This window comes from Brachyistius frenatus, unplaced genomic scaffold (assembly GCF_029030835.1).
Source record: "Brachyistius frenatus isolate BFR_SWC_R1_liver_20210118 unplaced genomic scaffold, ASM2903083v1 Contig_10, whole genome shotgun sequence".
In the NCBI taxonomy this organism is placed as follows: Eukaryota; Metazoa; Chordata; class Actinopteri; family Embiotocidae; genus Brachyistius; species Brachyistius frenatus.
Window position 1 is genome coordinate 4,710,970 of NW_027210609.1, and position 18,963 is coordinate 4,729,932.

An 18,963-nucleotide genomic window follows, 5' to 3' on the forward strand; every position below is an offset into this window, starting at 1 on the left:
AGTCATACAGCTTCAACCTTTGCTTATTGAAGTTCCAAAAATGAATGGGCTAGAGCAAACAATGTCCTTTTTTTTGGTCATATACAATGATAAGCAAGAGCAAGCATCAGTACATGGATGTAAAGCCGAGGGAGGAAGCGAGTGCAGCAGGAGCGGTAACTACACAGAGGAGCTCAGAAAGATTAGAATGAAGTGAGTGTGTGAAAAATGTGAATGTGAGGACCTACAATGCGTGTACAAAAACTTACATTAAACAGAAACAATGTGAATGAATTGTGAGCAGGACAACAGTCATGTTTAGTTTCCTATAATATTTACACTGAGAACAGGAAACCACTCAAAACAACAGCAGCCTTGGTGGGAAATATGCCCCAAAACCACTTCAAACCTTAAAACACTGAAACATGAGCAGCAATATTTCGCCATGTTTCAAACCAGCAACAACAACAACAAAAAAAAGCATCGTAATTGCCCAACAACAAGCCAAAAAAAACAACAACAGGTCAATAAGTGGATGAAAGAAACAAACAAACATTGTCATAAGCAGCATCAGAAATGTCACAGGTTTCTAATTATGCCAAGCACAGACGTGTCAGCCAAACGGAGCCAAGAAATTACTGAGGATTACCATGTTAGTAGAGGCAGCACAACACTTACCTTGGCAGTGTGAAGTAGTCTCAGTGCAGTTTAAAACCTCTGGAGGGAGACACCTGGTCCTCATGGCTGCCAAGGTGACAGGAAAACCACTTTTATTTCCAAATGGCCCGTGAGAAGCACAGCTGATAATTGTCTAACAAAAGGAGTTGCTCACTTCCTTCCAGCAGTAACAGAGAGGACAGGATCATGTTTAGTGAGCATGCCCATCCACGAAACCCAGGTTGTGTCTGTGAGCACGCATTAGCTACATTAACAGCAGGTGGTTCCAGACCAGCAAAACATTGGGGAAGGTGCTGAGAGTTTAAATATCCCGCCTTTCCCCCAAAGGGTGCGTTTGATATGTGTCACAGCTAAACGTGGTGTGTCACCATGTGAGTGAGGAGTAATGTCAGATGTGGCACCGGAGCTAGTGTGTGGGAGAAAAATACGTTTTAACGACCCGGAGATGTTGTCCAATGTTGCCGGAATATACAAATAGCCTTAATCTCACCAGATATGAAATACTTTACAGCATCGCAATTTATAAATCACAAAAGCACATTTCATACGGCAGTTTCTTGGAGAGGGTCAGTGTGGACACAGTGTAACAGACCCATGGACAGACATAACACATAACCTCGTGGGCGTCATTTTCTTTTACTTTCAGAGGCAGGTTTTCAGGGGACTAATTCGATCCAACATATACCGCAGTGTGTGACATTCAGGGACGCACTTGGCACAGATTCCAGACCACAAGAGTTCATTAATTCATCTTGTGTGAGTTTATGATGTTGGCAGCAGGGTATTAAACCCTCTTTTTTTAGTGAGTCAACTGTTAGGACTGATTCTTTCCGACTGGAGATTTTTAAGTGCGTGTGTCTGAGTGGGACATCACGGTCACACCTGTGTGCTTTTCCCCTTATCATCATCATCATCATCGTCATCGTCATTTACTTTCCTTACTAACCGTATAGTGGCTGTGGTCATACATGTTGTGAATGTTCCTTATCTTATCATAAAGGACATGTGGATATTATATGCCGCTTTAAATACTCTGTTGTCATCATGTTCACCCTCTAGTTTCTCAATTGTTTTTCATCCTGCATGTTCCCTGTCGCTTTGACTTTGAAGCTCTCCGCCATGGAGGTCGGTGTGCAATTCAAGTTTCAACATGTGGCGTGAAACCGCGCTCTGGCACCGAGAGCAAACACTTGAGGTCCCGTCAACAGTCCTTGACAATGATTTTCATTACCGCTGCTCACCTCTTAAGCATGAGTGCATGGAGTGTGATTATGTCACCAGCGGTTCACTGAGAACATGCCACGTAGATGCATCTGCTGATGGTGGCAGAGTGGACTAATCATAACCACGGGCATGATGGCACTTGGCTTTATATAGCAGAAGCAGGATGCCAGAGTGTGAAGTTTGTCTTTGAACAGGATACAAAAATCTTTCCAACACAGATTTTGAAAAGATCAGGGGAAATGACATTCACCTTACGAGGGACACCATTCAAATCTCTCACTTTATGTTACAAAAAAAAGTTAGACATTAGTTGTGACTTCACATACCCTGTCTCCACCCGAGTAAACAAAATCAGTTGCTCTGCATCGATTTAAGAAACATGAATGTAACATTTGTAATACAATAAAACTTTGGACCGAGATAGAAAAATCAAGTACCACACATGCAAGGTAACAGCACAGAAAGAGTAATTTATTGAAAGTTTTGCTTTCAAACTCATCCAAGGGTAATTACAGTTGTTCACACGTTCTCCTGTCTTCAGCATGTACTCTTAAATTCCACCTGCACAGTGAAGATTTTTTTTTTTTTTTTATGCGTCACAAATTTATACAGACAAATGCTACAGGCCAGAGTGAAATTCAGAACAGAATACTTGTTCAGATAAGAAGTATTCAAAAATATGATCCAGATTTAGTTTCCTATTGTTACTTTGATTCTATGTCCTGTAATGCCAATTAGTGGATGATGAACAATTCTGTTAGAAATGACACATTTTGAGGGCATAAAAACTGAATCCATCCAAATTGAATATTTGCCATGAAACATCGCATCAATACTGTCGTTGCATTAAATGCAAATTTGGTGTTCTTTTATCAGTAGTGGTTGTTTAAAAGTATTGATGTACTAAAAAGGCACTTTATTATTATCGCATTTTCTTTGTAATCACATGTGGAGTGGAGATTTGTCAGTGTTGGCAGGCATGAACTGATGATGTAATAACTACCAATAAACATAACCTGACAAAGTATTACATGCTCATGTCAAATGCTTTAAAATGTAATAAAACCTGCTCATGTCATAAATATTTGGGGTGATGCAACATTAAAATATTACTGTACATAGATCAGAACTAAGTGGTGTAACACTTGAACTGGTGATGTATTTTCAACATTAAATTTGATTACATTCTGTTTCTGTTGTCGAATAATATATTAATATTACATGTACAGATTTTATTACAAATTGTAACCAGGCACATTTGTTTCCAGGAAGCTGTTGCATTATCTGTCGGTTCATACGTCAAATGGCACTGGTGTCTCAGCATGTTTAGTCTGATAAAACAGAGAAGAGCATATCTTCCGCAGAGGGAAATATTTGCACCACCGTGCTAATAACAGCAAAATAATCGAATGTCATTTTTTTCTTTTTTTTTTTTTACTTTGTACAATGTGTCTGTAAATGTTAATTCCAGCTCTGAACGATACAAAAATGATCATCTGGCAGTGAAAGCAACCGACTTAATATGATGCCGGTGCATTATGAGAACGAGTGAGAGTCCCCCAGTGAGCTCATTAACAACCGGCATATTATATTTAGAATTACTGTAATCATGTTTTACAGCTATTTATTACGTCGACTATGCCGTGTGATTCTCGGTATGACTGCTGCAGCTGGTGCCTCTGTAACTTTTGTTTGCCGGTTCAGCAACATGCTGACTTACAGAGTCCATAGTGCGATCAGCAGAAATGAGTGATGCCATGAGGGGCATAACTGTGACCAGCGATGAACCCATTTACATTTTGATGCTGCGGGGGCTGCGGTTGCCCCAGTGATATAGTGCTGAGGTGTCATTCCTTGGCAACAACTGTTGAGCTGCAGAGGCGATGTATACACTGCAGCAACTCCAAGGCTGTAAATCACTGCTCTGTTTTTAGGAGGTCTCTCAGACTTTTAAATCAGCCCCGCCGGATGTCTGTGGGGTAAAGAGGGTTGATACAGGACACACAAATACCATCTTTTTGATACACTGAGATACTTCTGTAGAGAAAAGAAAAGACTAGCTTGTATCCGTAAATAGACATTCTACAAAGAAATCGTTCCTGTTCACATGTAATTCTTGTTTTCTTGGTAAAAAATAAACTCGGGTGACTCGACGGTACTCGGCGAAGCATTAAAAGCATGCAGGTTTAGTTTTTTTATGGTTTGATTTATTATTTTGAATGAACAGGAGGGCTTTTGACCAAATATAGAGCCAGGCTTTGTGGGGTATTTCAGAATATCTTAATTTCCCCATGATGACAGGTGATTGACCCGGTGAAATTGTTGCAAATGGTATTCACCAAATGCGTTCTTAGAAAAACTCTGGCTGCTGGATCAGTGTGGGAGAGCATCTCAGGACTGGTATTGCTGTGTTGATACAACCTCAGCCAACATAATCTGTAACAATGCGGCAAGTGGACAGTAATGCTGAAGACAGGAGAGCAAACACTTTTTGTCCGAGGGTTTGGAGTGATGTTGGTGTGTGTGTGTGTGTGTGTGTGTGTGTGTGTGTGTGTGTGTGTGTGTGTGTGTGTGTGTGTGTGTGTGTGTGTGTGTGTGTGTGTGTGTGTGTGTGTGTGTGTGTGTGTGTGCGCGTGTGTATTGTGTCTGTGTGAGATGGGGTCAGATCCGAGTCAGCTGGTGCCAAAAACTGGACGGCATGAAGCTTTCCATCTTGTCTGCGAAGAAACCCAGGGGTGCAAAGAGTGTGCTGAAGAACTGAAGGGAGGGAAGCAGAATTGACCTTCAGTTAAATGTTTCTCGAATTTTTTTTTTTCTATTTTTGCATAATGGTTAATACACTCTAAATCTATTAAACGTCTCATTCAACAATGTCATGTAAATTAGGTATTTCTATCTTGTAGTCTGAGGTAAAATATTCTTCATTTACGAAATATTATTAAAAAGGCAACAAAAAAAAGTAAAAAAATAATCTACAGCAAGTGCTGTACTTTATATTTAAGGCACAATTTAGAGTACGCATTCGAGTTGCAGAAGGGACGTCAACAGCCAAACACATTTATGCACAAAATCCAGAAGTTTCCTCGAGCGCAGGCGGACAGAACTACTCGAGTATAATTTTTTACAATTCTGTTTGTAGAAACACGGCTGAGAGTTCAATATATTTATGTAATCTGTGGATAAACTTTATATTATCCATGATTTACATGTTTGCACACTTTTATACATCAAAATCTTTCTGCTCCATTCGATGACTCTATTTAGTGAGAAAAATAATTCTTGAGCATGGGAAATTCTGTAGTTTGACCCCGCAAAAAGATTAGAATTCAATCTTTTTTCTTATATACACTTTTGTTGCTATTGCGTGTCCGTCAATGAATAAAAGAAAAACAATAATTCAAAACACCAGTTACCGTCACCCTTTATGTCTGGTCTGATGAGCATTAAAGATGAGAAGACTGATCCATCTAAAAAATACATTACTTCACATTTTCTGTCCAAGCACAAAGTCCTTAAGCTCTACAATTAAGAGCTAGGATGTAAAATATATTGAAGTAAGTATGAGTATAATATAGCATTTAAAATGTCCATGTTAGTGATTTAGGTTGGTTAGTAACAGTAAACGTCCTCTAAAATATTACAATATGACGGCTTGCTCAAACTACTCGAGGTATGTCAGATACTTTTGACACTTTTATAGTCTCACGAGTGGGCGTATCGTTCGAGCCAGACGAGTGCAAATCAAGAACTCTTTAATTCCATTTAATATATGAAACCTATTCAACATACTGTGCCTGTCTGCTGTCCATAAATAAAGGAAAAGCGGCGCGCCACCATCACCACTGTCTTGCCTTGCTTTCAGAGAAATCTGGTTTTCCTCAGAAGGCGGTGAAGACCTCAGTGTTCCTCCCTCAATAGTTTTCATGCACTCTATCTGAACATTACACAAACCAGGCTCGCCGGGCCTGCTGTAAAAATCCAATCTGCACCCAATCTTTCCCATAACAAAAGGAGGAGCACCAGATGTTCTCTGCAGCCTTGTTTTTGCTACAAGTCTATGAGTCTATATAAAGACAGGCCCTCGTAAACACGCAGACCATAAACAAAGGATTAGCCAAAGTAAGGAGTTTGACAAACTGGCCAAAGCAGATAACACAACACTTCTATAATAAATAAACATAAAAGGAAGCCATGCACGAATCTTTAGCTTTTACGTCTTTAAGGCAGTATGTTTTCTGTGGCGATAAGCTTGTATCGCTCAGCTGTTGTCGCTCATGATTTAAGTTGGTCTACAGCTTGTTTTGGTAAACATTGCCTTTACAGGCCTTCAACTCCCATGAGCCTCCAGTGTTACTGACACTGATGGAAGGCAGCCATTACAACAGGGGTTGACAAGTTCAGGTTACAAGCAATATGCATTTAAAAATAATACAACAAAAAAAAAAAAGACCCAATCATAGATGGTACCAGTCACACCAATTTACACTCCAGTCTGAGTTTAAGTGATTTTAAAATCATGATAAAGTAGACTATCGGAATTAACATTAAAAAAATAAAATAAATTCAAATTGAAGGCTTTTTGAGATTAAATTGAGATGAGCAGTAACAGTACTTACTGCTTTGGCAAAGACACCCATGAGCTCAGGGAACTGATGTGTGAGCATGGCCAGCATGGCAGTGAAAGAGCAAAGGCCTGCTGTGAAGAGGATGAAGAAGGGAAGCTCTTTCTTTGGGTAAACCGACACCTCGTGGAAAGCTAAAGCAAAAAATAAGAAGAGAAAGAAACAGTCAGAAAAAAAGAGAGAGAGAGAGCCAGGTAGAGTCATGACCAGCAGAGGTAAACATTTTGAAGTAAGATAGGGGATTAAAGTAGGTTAAGGCTACTTTACTCACAGGGCAGTAGTTCCCTATCTGCTGTTTCTGTGCAGCCTGGGTAAGGATAAAACAGGTGACCCTTCTCCAGTGGGTAGGGAATTATCCGGAAGGCTAAAAACACAGATAAAAGGTGAAGTTGAATCAAGATGACATCACAAACTAAGGCAAGAGGATGCCATTCCAAACAGCTGACACAAGTTTAAGTAGATGATCGAAAACATTACGCAGAGAAGATACGGACATTCTAATAAAATATAACAATAACATTCTTCTTGTGAGGAGTGATGATCTCATCCACTTATAATTACAAATAGTTGTGGGTGTGTTGTGCATATGTGACCTATAGCACAGTGATTGAAAAAGACAGCGCATCTTACAATAAAGATAATTTGGTTCCGTAATAGCATGGCTGAATTAAAACACTGTAAAACTGTGACTTGTAAGGACTGTTAACTTCCAAAGGAACTAAAACCAGACTAAGACAGGCTCAGGTATATAAAAAAAAAAAAAAAAAAAAAAAATTTGAAACAAACAACAACAAAAAGCCCAAAAGTTAGTGGTTTAAAAACAGTAGTGTTAAAAGTGATACGTACTGCCCTCCCAGGTGCAGTGTAGTAGGTTTAAGGCTCCCTCTGCTCTCTTCCAGTGCTGCAGGTGGAAGAAAGCGTATGCTACCGCCTCGCTGTCACCCCTCTTCAAGATGTGCTCTGGAGGCAGGATCAGGCTCTTCATCTCTAATAAGTACTACAGACAGGAAGCGAAAGAAACACAAGAGTTCTGTTCAACTTCTGTCTGCTGCCTCTACCCTCGTTAGTCACGCTTCATCTTCGTCTCGCCAGCTCCATTCTGTGATCAGGCGCTCGCTCGCAGAACATGAAACTCAAGACAAACAATTGCACACTGCACTTTAAAGAAACACTTTTCTGGTGCATAAATTTAGGTACCCGGGGTCGCCATGTGGCGCTCTGATCTGAAATGCAGAACTGTACCTGCAAAGTCTCGGGTTTAAACGCAGCTGGGAACATTTGTTGCGTTTCATCCCGACTTTTTCCACCGTTTCCTCTCACCCTACAGACAATCCTTTATTGTACAAAAGGCAAAATGCAAGAAAAAAAAAAAGATTTAAGCATCAAGCATGCCAAACTGATGTTTTTCCTCAGATATTTGTCAACTAAACCAAAGCTAAAACACCTGTGAATATTTATATGCTTACATTCAATAGGTGGTGGGGACATTTATTTAAATGATTGGTTGCTTTTTTTGTTCTTTTTTTTTGTTCAATAAAAAAAGAAATCATTCAAAAGTGTGACCCCGGCTGGTCCAAAAATCACTTCATGCTGCTTTAATGGCTTCATTCACATTATCTGCTTGTTTCTCAGTCAGTACTTTACTCACTCTATCCTATTGTGCAATCCCCCCTGGCTTACTCCCTGCAAACTGAAAACATATTTTCTTCATGTGAGGTATTCGTTGAGAGCCTGATTTTGCAATTGTTAAAGGTGGGAGGGAAACGATTTCCAAAGCTGTGTGTGTGCGTGTGTGTTATTGTTACAGTACAGTACATTCATTCCATGAATGTGTAACATCCCCCGCTCACCCCTCCTCTCTTTGCCTACTGTGTAAGTTTGTTCCAGTGAGTCAGTCGGTTCACTGTGCTGACAAAAGGCCCACATGCCAGAGTTACAACCTATAGAACAGGCAGCCTTTCTTCAATAACACAGAACAAGCCTTTAGAATAGTTTGGTATATTGTGTACTGCTGTTCTGCATTAAATATCTTTAAATAAGGCCTAAATTTGTCAATGGAGAAATCGCAAATGGTTGCATACTGAATTTGATGAACCTGCCACTCTATGTAATTTATCTCTGTGGTGCCCAGTGTAGCAGGGGTCTGTGTTAAACAAAACCCATGTGGGGGGCTGGGGCCCCCTGGGCTGGATTCCCAGGCGGCCAGCTTCACAGCGCTCTGGATCTCAGACTGACACTTTGGGAAGGTTACCCCACAGCTAATCCTGTCTAATCCCCTCCATGGTCACAGGCTCAGCCATCCAGCCATCCATCCATCAATCCGGCCAGCCGGACCATGCTGCTTCACCCGTGTCCCCCTTCCTTCGCCCCTGTCTCCGCCCTCGCCCCCATGACACCTCAACTGATAAGATACTCAGGCGAAAGAGAAATTCACTTTAACCAGTTGCTCCAAGCTAAATTTGAGGCAAAAGAGTTTGCAAACAAGCCTTTTGCAAACAAGAAAATACAACAATTCATCCACACAAATTAAAAAACATGATAATGTACAAATTTAGTTCAAATACACGTCATCTCTGGAGCCCGTTCATCAGGTTTGGTTATTCTCATATTTCTCATCATAACATGCCAAGTCATTCACTCCACTTCCTCTACCTCACAGATATTTATTGTTATTATATATCTCTATCTAATCTACGCAGGGCGTTTGGAAGTTCACACCTGTGTTACCTCATGAGCCTCTCATCGTCATGGGTACAGCCTCAATAAAGCAGACAACCGCCACGGAATCTCTATTGAACATGTATTTTACTCCCGTCACGCGAACATTTCAGCGGACTCTCCTGTCTTGTAGCCTTTTCTCTTTCCATCCTCACATCCTCTGTGGTCATTACAAGGACAGGCAGCTCGAGACGAGCAGAAGCTGCTTGCTGGCCGTTCTCACTTATCCTGTCTGACTTGTCTGTCAGGCTATCTCTGCTCCCGCCAAGACACTTGACTGTTTGCCTTCATCCTTTTCACCATTTCAACCTCTTTTATTTTGAGCACAAACATACTGTATAACCATGCTCTACTCCCCCGGCGCCAGCGGGGAGGCATCAAAGAGGAATCCTATCGTTGTACAGCACAACACAACTGCTCCAACAATGTACAGTTATTTTATGCGACATATGAAAATGGCAGGGCAGGCACAAAGAACTGAAATACAGGTAGGAAAGAAAGTTGTTGAACGACAGTTTTAATCGCTTTGAAAAGGATATTGTGAGAAGCTGTAAGCAAGCGAAGTTGTTGTTTTGTTAAGATCTGGAAATTACAAATAATAGTAAATATTTTACAGTTTGACACATATTTCTGCCTCCATATTAATCTGCTGTTGATAATGAGAGGACGAGTATATGGCACACATGTCGGTCTGGGTCCTCTGTGCTTTAAGATTAACCATTTAGAGAGGCTGGCTGCTCAGCTGTCCTTCCTCGCATGCCATGGCATTAGACCTGGTGACACCTCAGTCACACACCACCCACCTCCCCATTCTACAGTCTGCTCCTCCACTCCCTGTCGCCTCTTTGATGAAGGGATTGAGTTTCATGGTGTTCTCCTTTTATCCCTGGGCAGTCATAAGCCCAGAGCATAACTCATAAACTTCCTTCTGATTCTAATCTGCGGCACTTTGCCTCTTACAGTGGGACACATAGGCAACGATGACATCAGCCTTGTACTTACTGTGTAATTGTTGCACAAACACACGTGCATGGTGAAAGGACAAAAAGAAACGGAAAGAAATAAACAAGGATTTCAACAAACAGTAAACACTACTCCATCCTCTACCACGGGAGAGCAGCAGAAAACGTACAACATTTGTCCTAAAGTGAGCGAGTCCTGCACTACGGCTCAATTCCTGTAACTACTCCCTTCTTGTTGTCTGGATCAAACCTCATCCATCTTAATTCAGAACAAACCCACGCCTGCTTCTCTGTCTCAATTTACAAACCAAATAGCCAATTTCAGAGGCACTTCAAGGAAAACACTGCATTTCTGAGCCTCGACAGGCAATCTAGATGAGAGAATGTCAACCAGAATGGGGTGAGATAAGAAACTGCCGTCCAAAGTGGAGTAAACTAGCAAGGCAAATGGGACCGGGTCACCCAGACCGCTTTAAAATGAATGTTTATTAACCAAAATGGTAGTAAATGTAAATGTAAAGCAGATTTTGGTCGCGGGAACACTTGATCAGCTATCCAAGCATCTGGGAAACTGTCAAGAGTTTAACCGCTGGCTGGCAGTGAGGCTAATTGGAAAGGACAGACAGATGTAGAAATGAGTTGAGGATAAATAGAGAAGGACAAGAAGATGAGGACGAGAGGAAAATGGAAGGGAGCAAAGGAGAGGAGGAGGAAATGAGAGGGAAGACGGAGAGCTGGTGAAGAAAAAGGGAAAGGGGTTGTGTGAGAGAAGGACAGCTGTGGGACTAAAGTGTGTGTGTGTGTGTGTGTGTGTGTGTGTGTGTGTGTGTGTGTGTGTGTGTGTGTGTGTGTGTGTGTGTGTGTGTGTGTGTGTGTGTGTGTGTACGTTTAATGCGTGTATAGCCTTTCGAGCAGTCTGAATGAAGTCATGTGATGTAGCCTGGCATGATAGTGGTATATAATCTGCTTGGCATGCTTGATAACACACCCTCCACTTCATGCGCCACTAAATGCTCGACCTGACGACGTTCCTCCGGTACTCCATCTGTTCAAGGGTGCCACAGACAATTGGGTTGTTTGTATTTACCATACTTGCGACGCGGCTCAGCAAGGCAACGGCAGACCGTTAGCGGTCAGTTCACCGCTCAGGTCCAGACCGAAACAGATCGACTGTCAGGACATTCGGTGGATGTATTCATGGTACACGGATGAAACCCGGTGACCCTGATGATTCCCTGCCTTCATCGAGCACCTCCAGCAGCTGAGCATTTCCACTTATCCTGAGCAGTATCTCAAACACCTGGTGGATTTTGACAGAAATGTCCACCTGGCCATATGCCGCGACCACAGCAGGCTGGAATGCCACACAAATTTAGGGCAGATTTCATGTCTCTCTCAGGATAAATTGTAAAACTTGCGTTTATCCTTAAACTCTCCATCTAGTGCCACCATCAGGTCAAAATTAGACTTTTTCCCAATACTTTGGTTTCCTTAGAAATTAGTGACATTACCATTGGCCTCAGTTGCACTTACTTTTACATGTTAGCACTATCATTGCGAGCCCGTTACAATGTTAGGGTTAGCGTTTAGCTCAAGGAATGGTCTTGACTAGTTACAGCCCTGACAGAGATGCTAGCATGTCCGTAACCTCCCATTTGTATGCTTTTACTTGAGCTTAAAAAAAAGAAAAAAAAAAGTCAACTTCGGTTACACGCGTTCCCTCCTGGAAGCTGCCCAGGACAAACACAGTCCGATCTGTTGAGCAGTTTCACTTGAGCAGTTGGAGGTTTGCGCTGTTGCTTAAGGCCACCCCAGTGCTGGTAATGAGGGAGGGGCCGAGCGCTCCCGTTTCACTTTTCCCCTATCCGGATATGACCTTCAGCAACTTTTCCATTCATGAGACCTTTTCTGTAAACTTTGGGCCACCTGCACCGCCCACTGATAGGCTGATTGAGAAATGAAGAAAAATCCACGCAGGTTTTCTAAATAGCCTCTCTCTCTCTCTCTCTCTCTCTCTCTCTCTCTCTCTCTCTCTCTCTCTCTCTCTCTCTCTCTCTCTCTCTCTCTCTCTCTCTCTCTCTCTCCAGAGCCCCTGCGCTTGTTTCAGTTGAGTGCAACACTCGTATTTTTTGGGGGGACACGTTACAGCAACACAAACACTTGTTACAAGTCACCCGTGATGCCTCTTCTATGGAAAGCTTAATTAATTGTCCTCATTAATTCACATCTACAAAGAAAATAAATCTCCACAATAAGCCCCGTCTTTATTAAGTATTAAAAAAAAAAAAAGTCAAGTCAGGATATCCTCCAAAGTTATGGACTTTCCTCTTTGTGTTCCCTTGTTGAGCTGCTGCAGAAGATGAATTACTAAACACATTGGAAGTCATTCATGTAATTTGACTCCATTATTACAATTTTTTTTTACAGTGAAAGTGCCTTATGAAGGGATTTATTTAGGACCAGCATGAACAGGAAGGATGATCACAGCAACCAACATCAGTTTAGATGTTTATATGGGCAGATGCCTGTTTTTTTTTTTAAAGACAGACTTGTGATCCTGTCCTTGGAACAATAATTATTAGTTGATTTAAAATGACACTGTGATGTGGCTGATGATTTTCTTGCATTACAAACTTTACCAGCATGCCACAGTTTTTCCACTATTCAGGAAACTAGAGTCCGATCTACAAGCGAGATTTTTTTTTTGTGTGCAAAAAACCCCGTGCAGTGAATCTGCTTTTGGTGACAACAGGCCAGCCCATTTAAAAAGGCCAGAGTCACAGGTGCACTCATCATTCAGACATGCCAGACAACACAAAGGGCCAGCCCCTCCTCCCCCACTGTCGCCTTTCCATACCCAGCGCTCTGCTATGAGAGCACCAGATTCCAGAGCCAAATGCTGAAAGATGAGCCTTCCAATAATCCTCCATGAAAGGTGTGTTAAAACTTCATAATGCCATTTAGGTATTCACCTAAATTCAAAAAAGTCATTTTGACAACGTTGGCAGTGGTGGTCACATTCAGACCGTGTGTCTGGCTCTGACGGGGGATGAGAGGGGATAAGGGAACATGAGAGGATAAGAAACTGGATGAGGGTACGTGATGAGAGCAGAGAGGACGGCTGCCTCTGGGCAGAAAGGGAGGGAACAGTTGGACAGACATAGAAGATGAGGGCCCTCACTTTAAAATCAAAGGACGGATCAAAGTGCTGGCTGACATCTCCCACCTCCACGCATACAAACACACAGATTCTCTTTCTCTCCCCAAGAAAAGGAGTCAGTGTAATGAGACAACGTCACACTACAAAGGCTAAACTGGGACAAAACTCTACCGCAACCAGCTGTGTATTAATCTGTGTGCATGTGTGACATCTAATCCTGTGGGAACTGATGGGAAAGGTGAGAAAGAGAGATCCAGTTAGGTAGTCCCACGTTCTCCCTGGTTCACCTGTATACTGAACTGCACTGACTGTGCCATAAAAAATACTGTCACCAATCTTAACCAAAGCAATAGTTTGACCAATATTAATACGTTAACAATTTTTCTTTGGACCCAAATGCAAAATTTAAACTAAACCACCTGGAAAAACACACAATACAGGTTTGATTCAAAAAATACAATTCTGTCTTCTTACAGCAGTGAATTGAGTAGTGTTAATATGCCTATCAAATGTATACATCATATGTCCCATTTAAAATAACTGCAACAAATAAAAACATACAAATAAAGATATAATTCTAATCAACGTGATTCATCTAGATACAGACTTGCAAAGGTAGTCACAACCCAGAATAAGAGTCGAAACTGCAGGTAAGATAATAATATTTCACGTATCAAAACCAATACTGACATCTCCTGGTGAGCCAGAAGCATGTCTGCTCCAGTTGCACCGTCCTATTAGGACCGATATAACCTGCGTTTGATTGTTTGACTAATTGTTTGCATGTCTGTCTGCTTTGCCTGTTTGTTCTGCATTGAACACGTGGCAATCGTGCGAGTCCCGTGTGACTCGACTAAAAGCAGACAAAGTGTGATTGAAATTAAACTTTAAAAAAAGGATACCTAAACCACTTGTGGCATTAGATGCATAAATAAAATATAAATTCTAGGAAGACTGTGAATTGACAGTGACGGCGGGTAAAAAAAAATAGTGTGGATGATTTTGGAAACAGGACAGTCACCTCAATATTAACTATTAGTTCTATAGAATATCAATAATCACCAGCGGGAGAGGAGGTGTGTGGAGATGAATGGAGAGGTTTTATTTCAAAACCTGCAAATGTTAGATGGAAGCCAGTTTAATGATTATTTGGCTAATAATTTTTGGGAGAATTTCATATATTTACTTTAATATCACAATCACGTTTACGTTGGTCTGTCATATACAGCCCAACATTGCATGATCAATAGATTCCAAAGGCCCACAATTGCTGTCACACTGATGACTGACCTTTGGCACGTGTGGATTAAACTCAACAGCTCTGTGTATGGCCTCCACAGCGTTCATCTCTGCTGTGCTCAGCCCCCGTCTGGACGCTGCCTCTGGAGAGAACCTGAGGAAACACGCTCGTGTAAAACACCGGAGCTCTGAACAAACTTATTAAATACTGCTGTTGGTGCAGCCACATAGAGCTGATTCAGCCTGAAGAGGAACAGCTATTGAATAGTATGTGAGGTTAGTGCTAACAGATGTCTTAAAAAATATAAACCAAAACAGAACATACTTATCTGAAACAGCCCGTGCTTTCAACAGCGCAGATGTGTAGCATATAGTGGCTGATTTTGGCAAGCTGATGTCTAGAATGGGGGCAGAAATTGTGTTTATGTTACAAACGTCACATATTGTTTCCTTTAAATTCAATGGTAGTCGGATAATGACGACTAAAATTTGAAATGTTTGTTGAGTTTAGTCTTACCATCGTATTTCGCAAGGACTGCTTGGACATCAGCATACGCCTGAAGCTCCAGAAGGGCCTCCAAGAGGTTTTCATGTATATTTAACATCCCCAACAGTGGGAACTCCTTCATTAACTGTAAAGAGGTAAAACATATTACACTGTCGTTGTTTTACATACAGGAAATATATCGCCTCAGACAGCTGCCCAAGTGATTTGACAAACCCCCACATTACACAGTGTGTTGATTCTCTGACATCATCGACAAGTTCCTGAAAGAAACTCACATCTCTCATCATTTTCACTGCTTCTTTGATGCGTCCCAGCTTGCGTGCGCACATTGCCAGTCTGCGTTTAATGTACACCAGTAAGTTGATATCTTTTCCCGCTGTAAGGAATTCAAAAGAGAGATTACAGAATTATCAGTAAAACAGGAAGAACATGGATAGAATAATAATTTAGCCCGAAGAGCAACTTCACACTACACACAAGTAGAGGAAAGACACTGGTGTCATACTGTACTTGCGATTACACCCACCATTACAATTTACTGTAGACAGATGTAACCACACCCACCTATGATGTAGCGCTGCAGAATGTGTAAAGTGAAGTGCTGCACTGCACAGGGTGGGGAGAGCATGCAGCACATGCAAGATTAATACAACTGGGAGGAGGTACAGTGAAATCCATCGTTACCGATACTTAATGCTTTTTTGAAGAGGCGTTCAGCTTCTGTGATAGTTGTGGCCTCTTCCTCCGCGAGAAGCACGTAGGCTGCAGCACATCTACACACATGGACACGTAAGTGTAAGACACAGAAGGGCAGATTTACAACTGTTCAACAAGACAATATTAATGTCTGCCTTCATGTCAAAAATGAGAACATAATGTAATCAAGGTATTAACTTGCACTGCCCATAAAAAAGCCATAATATAGTCATTTAAATGTGTTTGTGTTCTTAACTATTGATCAGTTGCATATTTCAGGACAGTATTACAGGTGTGAGCACACTTGAGCCTATCCGATACGTCGGCCAGTATATCAATACTGCATTCACAAATATAAATATAACTATTGGCAACAAGTACAAGTTAGATATGACTCTAAACTGAACGCACCTTTGAAAAAAATTGGTGCTTTTATTATTCATTTTAGAGCTACAGCACCATCCTTGAAAGTGATACAAACACATCTTTACTTGTTTATCCACATTAAATAGGTTAGCTATAGGCCAAATCGCTTCTTTACAGTATACAGTGATGTAATTGTAATATAGGGCCGTATTAACTCAAGCTGACACTAATGCATTTATATAAACATACTGCTTTCCTCTTTCAATTTCTGGATCTGAGCTGCAGGATGTTTGGAGATATGTATGAAGATGATATGAAACTGTTTATAAGTAGAACTCACTCGTGATTCATTTCTATGGCCTGGTAAGCTGCTCTGATCCTGGCTTGAGGATTTCTTTCTCTCCAGGCCTTCTGCATCACTGTAAAAAGATGATGAACTCGGGCTTATTATAGAAGTGACTTCATATAGAATCATACTGCTCCACAACATTAAAAGAGCCTTTCCTGACATGTTTCATGAACACATTTTGCATGAATCATTTGTATATCAACTTACCGGCGTCCTCCGGCCTTAACTGTTGAGTGTCTCCTGTGAAGAAGGTCTGATGGTCTTGAGCAGACAGGTTCATATCATAGTATGTTAGGGGTTCCTTCCCAGTCACCCAGGTATACCTGCAATACACAGGGTGAAAATTACAGCTACTGTTTTATGTTCCACAGTGTATCAAATCAAACTAAACTGATTTTTTTTTTTTTTTGCACAAAAAGACAAAGTATATTTTAAAAGTTTTGCATATTTATTTTAATGGTTTTACATCATGAATCTTTATATATATATATATATATATATATATATTTTTTTTTTTTGATGCATTCTAAACAGCTGAATCAAACCTCTAAAACGTACACATACCTGTTGTATTCTGCTCCTCTGAAAAGATTCAAAGGGTTCCTCCAGACTTTGCATTCTACCAAAAGTAAATACATTGCTGTTAGTGCACACAGTGTTATGACTAGTACTGCTGTTATATATATAGTTGGTATGATATACATGCTTACCTGATACACTGGGTCTGGGCTCTGCCTCTCCATTAACTGATGAGAACAGACCAGTAGTGGAGCTGCTCTCCACTCCACCCAGCAGAGGACGCAGGTGGCTCACAGACACTTGTTCAATGAACGAGGTCCCGTATTTACGGAAATACCACCACTCAAATATCTGCAGAGAACACACAAATCAATATGATGAGACAACAATTACTAGTTATCCCCTCACTCAAAGAGTGGTTCCTAAAATGTCTTCTGTCACCTTTTGTAAGCTGCAAGACCTCGACATCATAAACTCTGCCAACTTGCCATTAAACACAAATGACACAAGGTTCTGTCGCTGTATTGTCACAGAATTTCAGAGCAAAATAGATTGATATTTCCGTTTGATCGGCACTATCATTTTCTTTTCCTCTCTGATCGTTTTACATTACATTTCATCTTCCTATCTGAATAAATATCGATAACCTAAATCTTATAAGCACCCTGAATTCATCATTTTTTTCCCCGAATAAATCAAATTTTTTTTTTTTACTTGCTTCACATTTAATCACCTGTCACACTCCCCAGTTTAGGAAGCAATGCACTGGATTTGTGGATGCTGGTATTTGTGATCCCGGGCATACTGGAATTATGTCTGAATTAAACTTGAACTGTAATAGTGTTCCTCCGAAAACTAGTCATCCATGCCTATGTGCTGTCCTGGATACCTTGATATGGTATTGCAAGTTGCATCTAGTAGGTAGAATAAAACCAAGTATACGTTTGCAACAAAAAAAAAAAAAAAAAAAAAAAGAAGAGGAAAATCATTATATAATCTAAAGGGTGATAAAAAAAAATGTTTTAAAAAAAGGTGATAACTCACAAGGATGAGTCCAGAGATGAGAGAGGAGGTTCCAGTGAGAGCCACATAGAATTTGGGTGTCAGTGTGTTCAAAAACACTGAGGCTGAAAGACAAAAACACAGCAGACACTCAGGTCGCTGCCACAGTTGGACATCAGAGCTGAGAAAGTCAGCAACAAAAGCTGTAAGACCGACAAGAGAAATGTAAATACAGTTCAGCAGATTGCATCGAGCTGCTCAGAGTACCAGGTCCATTATGTCCACAGCAGCAAAACTTGGTAGAGAAAATGAACTACTGAAAGCATGAAGTACGTGCTGCGGTCAGGAAAAAAAAAAAGAAAGAAAAAAAAAAAGGTGCAGTTGGTGTCCGCTAACAGATATTTAAAATACTTGACTTAAACCGTGCCGGAAAGTCGACTCTGTTTGCGTTTCTGTCACTCGGACAAGCGAGCTGTCAAACCAACAGCGCCCCGCTTGCTGGCAGCTAAATCAGATAGCCCAAGGCTAACAAAAGCTAGCTAGCAGTTGCTTTAATTCACCTGAGGTAAGAGTTTCCTGCAGTTTCAGCGGACTCCACAGGACGTATATCATAATCAGCACCATGCCGAACCAAATGAAGCATACGTAAGTCCATGACCAAGAGAGCCAAGACTTCAATTTCTCTGTAAATCCGAGAGATTGAGGATTACTGCCAGTGGTGTCCTCCATGTTTCTCCGGATGTCTGTAAACAGAGGAGTCACGTGACCACGAAGGAAAAGGACTTCTATTTTGAAATCGCTACAAACAAAACAAAAAACACACACACAAAAAAAAAACAATTTCCGGAGGCTACAGAAAAAAAAAAAAAATTATATTTTGGTACACGTATACACGTTGTCTACTCCTCAACAACAACAACAAATCTTTTTTTTTATCCAAA

General features: G+C 41.0%; 1 protein-coding gene across 2 annotated transcripts; it reads right to left on the reverse strand.

The window, feature by feature from the left end:
• Positions 1-2,331: 2,331 nt before the first annotated feature.
• On the reverse strand, positions 2,332-18,751 carry st7l (suppression of tumorigenicity 7 like). 2 transcript variants are annotated; one of them, XM_069690992.1, is made up of 15 exons: positions 18,583-18,751; positions 18,065-18,147; positions 17,212-17,371; positions 17,066-17,120; positions 16,709-16,824; positions 16,493-16,571; positions 15,775-15,863; positions 15,366-15,466; positions 15,100-15,214; positions 14,908-14,980; positions 14,634-14,736; positions 7,350-7,500; positions 6,775-6,867; positions 6,498-6,637; positions 2,332-4,638 (listed from the first exon to the last, which is right to left on the reverse strand). In XM_069690992.1, the coding sequence occupies exons 1-15, from the start codon at positions 18,749-18,751 to the stop codon at positions 4,543-4,545; spliced, it is 1,623 nt and encodes a 540-aa protein (XP_069547093.1). In that variant the 3' UTR covers positions 2,332-4,542. The 2 variants fall into 2 exon arrangements, with proteins under 2 accessions (XP_069547093.1, XP_069547094.1); XM_069690993.1 differs by having other exon boundaries at positions 15,781-15,863; positions 18,583-18,742.
• Positions 18,752-18,963: the final 212 nt, after the last annotated feature.